This window comes from Monodelphis domestica, chromosome 6, assembly GCF_027887165.1.
Source record: "Monodelphis domestica isolate mMonDom1 chromosome 6, mMonDom1.pri, whole genome shotgun sequence".
NCBI lineage: Eukaryota > Metazoa > Chordata > Mammalia > Didelphimorphia > Didelphidae > Monodelphis > Monodelphis domestica.
Window position 1 is genome coordinate 14,916,103 of NC_077232.1, and position 6,000 is coordinate 14,922,102.

Here is a 6,000-nt window from a genome sequence, read left to right on the forward strand (position 1 = left end):
TAAATTTTTAATTAAAATATAATTATAAATTCTCTAAAGTTATGAGTCCCTGAAAAATTCAGGATACCTTACTCAAATACCAAGAACAGGACTTTTTTAGTGAACAAATATGTAAAGAAATATTTCCTCTCCTGTGAACAATATGTTACATCAACATTCCTTGTACAAAATGAAATTCACTGTAGAGATGTGCTGTCACATATTTGGTGGAAAATATACTATCAACACATTTGTATTTTATGAATTGGAGCAGCTATAGTGTGTCTTGTGTTGATTCTGCCTATATTCATGTCTTTAAGAAAATATGAGAGGGAGTCGAAGAGGGATAATTGGGAGAAAATCTCCATTCAGAAATATAAAATCCTTGTATTTCTAAACTTCAAATATGTTATTCTAAATGTCTGCTATAGAAGAAGTCTTAAATGATCATTTCCTCAGTGAATCTCCTTTTTAATAATCATTCTTACACTGATATTTTTTTCTCTTACTTTTCTGGAAACTCAGATTCCTAGTTCTATATGCAGTGTGGCCTGTGGCCCCGGCTTCAGGAAGCAATTTCGTGAAGGCCAGCCCATCTGCTGCTTTGACTGTACCTTGTGCCCTGATGGGAAGATTTCCAATAAAACAGGTGGGTGCCTAAAGAGAAACAGTTCTGCCGAATTATAGGCATTCGATTTCTTTCTTTTTATTTAATTTTGGTTTCATGGTAGAACCTGAGAAATTTTTCTCTCACCAAAGTAATATAGAATATGTCTATGTCATTTGGTAGTCCTAAAAATATTTACTTTATTAGCAAAATTATATTCACCACAGCTTACAACTTGAAAATTATATTTGCATATTTTAAATGCAGATATGTTACATTCATTCTTTACTTATCAATTAAAACTAACTTCTTTTTGATGTTTCAGAATAATGAGAATACATTGTGGCAGATTTATATTCATGTATTGACATTATACCTTTAAAATATTCTATACATTTAAAGGGTTTTTTAATTATAGCAAAATTATTTTCAAATTAAAATTGTGTTTATTATAGTGAACTTAATATTTTCTTTAAAAATATTCCATGAATCATTCATTAGTGTTCAGATAATTGTTGGTATTATCTTATTGTTAAAAAAAGATCAATTTATAATCTAAGAACATCCCCTGTTTAAAACATATTTTAACTGTAATTCTGAAGCAAAGATTTCTTAAATTTCAAAAGCACAAGATAAATTACAAATAGGGTATTAATGTATACTGTGATATATTAAAAATTAAGTCCAAATAACAGGAACAAAAACAATCCCTCATTCCTTGATAAGTATTTATCATTTAAACTAGAAAGAGATGAAATAATTATTGAGCATTTGAAACTAATGAATATACTATTTGGTTCACACCAGTTTATTTCCCTTTCCCCTAACTCTGCTATTTGCAATACATATACAGAATAGCATATATAAGACTTAGAACAATCTTTTATGATGTTTGTTTATCTCATATATTTCTTCCTTGTTTGCTAAGATTTAATAAAATAATGAGGGTCTAATATACTAAGAAACCATGACTGTCTTCATTTCATCATAGGAAAAAGGATTAAAAGTTTATTAATATCATAGTGATAATATTCAAATGAAATGGAAAAAAAACTGAGTATTAAAATGCCATGTATAAATCACAAAGGGTGACTGGTCACTCTTCCTTCTACCTATTATTGATTTGTTTTTCTTTTTTTATTTTTGCACAAGGCTTAATGGTAAGAAATATTTATATCCAATACTTGCAGATCATGACTAAATTGATATCCACCCTCTAACTGAATAATGAATGATTTTTAATCCACCAGTGTTTGAATAAATGCTGCTTAACCAAATTCCTATTCTTATAATATTTCTCTTGTATATCTCTAAATTTCACTCTCTACCCAAATCTCATGAGCCCAAAAAATTTCTAGTTAGTAAGTATATTCTTTATTAATAGTTCAGGTAAAATAGAGCAAAGAATTAGAATTTATGTAAATTTATAAGAAACACACTTGGGGATAGTAATAATCCCTGATGATGAAATAATGCAAATGCATGCAATAAAAGTATCATCCTGATGAGTGAAAATCATGAAGAAGAAAGATTTGAAATTGACACTTAATAACCTGAAGAAAGTTTGGAGCCATTGCTATAGATTATATTTTAAAAAATCAAAATATTTATGAAAACTATCTTCAACAGCATTCAATGGGACATGTTGAATTACCATCAACAGAATGCTGGACCTAAAGAACCCAGAGGACTTGAAATTGTGCATTTTCATAAGAGAATTGTTATAATAGACAATGATTACAGAATAAATTATTCTCTATTTCATTACTATTGTGAGAATACTATATACAAATATAAAAATATACACATATACTATATATATATATATGTAGACATATATATAGTCCTCACATAGGCCTTAAGGTCTTTCTGTAGAGAGTTACATTTTGAAAAGGATCATAGTTTAGTTTTCATTTAAGAAATGTGACAGAATGAATAATTAATAAGTTTTTTTCCCACAAGTAGAGATAAAGAGAAACTCAAATATTTTTTTTTTATTTTATTGACTCTCTAGGATTCTTATTCTTCTGACTGAAGAGGAGTCCTAAAAAAAGTTGAGCTTCATGTGGAATGTCTAATATTGAACTTACTGGAGAAAGAAAAAATATATCACATATAGAATAGAGTGAGATTAATTTTTATTGTATTTCAGATGCAGAACAGTGCATAGAGTGAGATTAATTTTTATTGTATTTCAGATGCAGAACAGTGCATGCAATGCCCTGAAGATCACTACACAAGCAAGGAGAAAGATAGATGCCTGCCCAAAACAGTAACTTATCTGGCTTATGAAGAGACTCTGGGAATGATTCTGGCCTCTGCAGCTCTCTGCTTCTCCATTCTCACAACCTTTGTCCTTGGAGTGTTTGTTATGCACAGAGACACCCCCATAGTAAAAGCCAATAATTGCAGTCTCAGCTATATTCTGCTCATCTCTCTCACTCTTTGCTTCCTTTCTTCCTTACTCTTTCTTGGACGTCCTACACCAGTCACCTGCATCTTAAGACAAACCACATTTGCCATTGTGTTCACGGTGGCCATTGCTTCCATCTTGGCCAAAACCATCACTGTGGTTCTGGCCTTTAGGGCCACTAAGCCAGGGAGCCAGCTCAGGAGGTGGCTGAGACCAGCAGTATCTCATTCCCTCATTTTCATTTGTACACTTATACAGATGTGCCTCTGCAGTATCTGGCTGGGGACATATCCCCCATTCCTTGAGATGGATACACAATCTGAGGCTTCCTTCATTGTTATTCAATGCAATGAGGGCTCTCTTGTGACCTTCTACTGTGTCCTTGGCTACATGGGCTTCCTGGCCTTGGTCAGCTTTACTTTGGCTTTCCTGGCAAGGAATCTGCCAGACACTTTCAATGAAGCCAAGTACCTGACCTTCAGCATGCTGGTGTTTTGCAGTGTCTGGATTGCCTTCTTGCCTGCCTATCAGAGCACCAAAGGGAAGGCCATGGTGGCCATGGAGATCTTTTCCATTGTGGTCTCCAGTGCTGGAATTCTCATCTGTATCTTTGCTCCCAAATGCTATGTGATCCTTCTGAGGCCTAACAAAAATACCCTGGAGATATTGAGAAACAAAGCTAATCCTTGAGGAGAAATGTGTTCTCAAGCTCTTCCTCACAAATCTTAAAGATATAGCTCTTGCTACTTAATGAATGATTTAAAATACTCTAGCTTTTATACCATTTATTTTCTATTATCATCATGTCTTTCTTTCATACTAAATTCATTAATTATATTGAAGAAAGTCATATTGCTTGATTTCTGAAGAGAGTTAGAATTAAATAACTACGTATATAAAATGGCTTCTAAAGAGGAGAACCTTAATATGTTGATGAAAATGAAAATAATATTCTAAAAATAAATTCCATATGTGTGTATGAGTGTGTGTGTGCCTGATTTTTAATTCTTGGTTTAGTATTTTTCACATTTCTAACTGTAAAAATGGAGATTTGAAACCCAGACTTCAAACCCCAGAAGTCCTTGGCACTTCTGTGAATGCCCTACAATCTCATCTGAGTCCTCACCTGAGTGAGAGATCAGCATTTGTATTGAAACTGACTGCAACGCGTACTTGTGTCTCTCCACTTCTGCTTCTAAGCACACATGTGTGTCAAGATGTAGTAAGTGAAATTGAATGGGCTAGCCAGCCCTAGGTTTTTTTTTTCTTCTATTTTTGTATTTCTTTATTCTTGATTTCTAATAATCTTTAATAACCCTCTAAAAATAGAATTCTTTTAGTAGAGAAACTAATTTAACTGTTACAGTTCTGGCAACTACTAGATTGGATGAGAACTTCTCAATATTCTATTCCCTTTTCTGTCTTTCATAGTATGGTAACTTTCTGTAGTCTTGGCTACTGACTGGGTAAATGTTTAATTGATTATATCATTTTAATTGGGCCCTGATTCAAAGATCTGTTATAGATTTACTTTTCCTTTACTTAGAATTTTTACACATAAGACTTTGATAATCTAATGTTCATCCAGAAATTATCTTTTTTCATTTGGATTTTTCTGATGGCTTTTGTTATTTCTCTTGCCAATTGATTCATATACCTCATAACTCATTCACGCATCTCTAAATGATCCCTGTGTTTTTCAATCACCATCTTCAGGGGGTAATTTAAAATTATTATTATTCTAAATTGCAAAGTTTAAATTCCTTTTAAGAATAATTTAGGTTAAGAAACAAGTTACCTGGCTTCCGGTCAAGATGGCGGCTTAGAGAAAGCTACAGTTCAGATCTCCAGAAAACCCTTCCCGACCAATCTCAAACTATAAGCTCCTAAGGCACCGAAATTCAAAATGATCAACAGCACAGACCATGGGAATCCTCCTCCTGGACCTGGACCTGGATCAAAAGGTACACCCCCCCTCAAAAGCCAGAACCCGAGATCACTCTGACCTAAGGGGTAGGAGCGCAGAGTCCAAGGCTCCGGGAAGCTGTAGCCCTGCCCCGCTCAGAGAACAGGGTCGTCTGAAACAACAGCAACACTCAGGGCTGGCAAGACAGCCTCATGGGCCAGATTCTTCTATCCAAGTCTCAGTGATAGTCGCTGCCCTTGGAGCTCCAGGAAGCCACGGCCCCTTCCCCCGCAGAGAGCAGGGTCGTCTGAAACAACAACAACCCTTAGGGCCTTCTATCCGAGTCCCAGTGAAAGTCACTGGCCTCGGAGCTCCCCTGGCAGAGAGCAGGGTCATCTGAAACAACAGCAATCCTCAGGGCGGGCAAGACAGCCTCACGGGCTGGATCCTGCTATCCAAGTCTCAGTGAAAGTCACTGCCCTCGGAACTCCGGGAAGCCGCAGCCCATCCTCCCGCTATTCTGAAGGCAACTTCTGGAAAGCAACCCGACCCAGAGAGCCGGGGGAGAGTGTGGCCCCCTGGTCTGATCCTTCCATTCCAGTTCCAGTGAAAGTCATTGCCAGAAGGCATACACAATTTAGCACAGGGAAATCTCATAGAACCTACAATCTGCATAGGACTAAAGCCTCTGAACACCAGACAGAGATAAGAAAAGCTAATCCTCCACATTCAGAGATGGCAAACTCCACAGAAGCACAGAAGCCCCAAAATACCAAGAAAAATAAGAAGAAAGGGGCGACTTTGGACACATTCTATGGAGCCAAAATACAAAATACAGAGGAGATAGAATATGATATACAAGAAAATGCTCCAAAACCTTCCAAAGGAAATGGAAACTCTCCACAAACCCATGAAGAATTTGAATCAGAAATGACCAAAAAGATGGAAGCCTTCTGGGAGGAAAAGTGGGAAATAATGCAAAAGAAATTCACGCATCTACAAAACCGGTGTGATGAAACTGAATAGGAAAACCAGGCTTTAAAGGCCAGAATCAGGCAGCTGGAAGACATAGATTGTGTAAAAGAGCAAGAATTA

The 6,000-nt window shown here is 35.8% G+C and overlaps 1 protein-coding gene across 1 annotated transcript in view; it reads left to right on the forward strand.

The window, feature by feature from the left end:
- Nucleotides 1-3,689, forward strand: part of VN2R624 (vomeronasal 2 receptor 624) — a 30,830-nt gene extending 27,141 nt beyond the window's left edge. Inside the window, 2 exon segments of the mRNA NM_001099575.1 lie at nucleotides 505-628; nucleotides 2,785-3,689. Coding sequence (NP_001093045.1) covers nucleotides 505-628; nucleotides 2,785-3,689 — 1,029 coding nt within the window.
- Nucleotides 3,690-6,000: the final 2,311 nt, after the last annotated feature.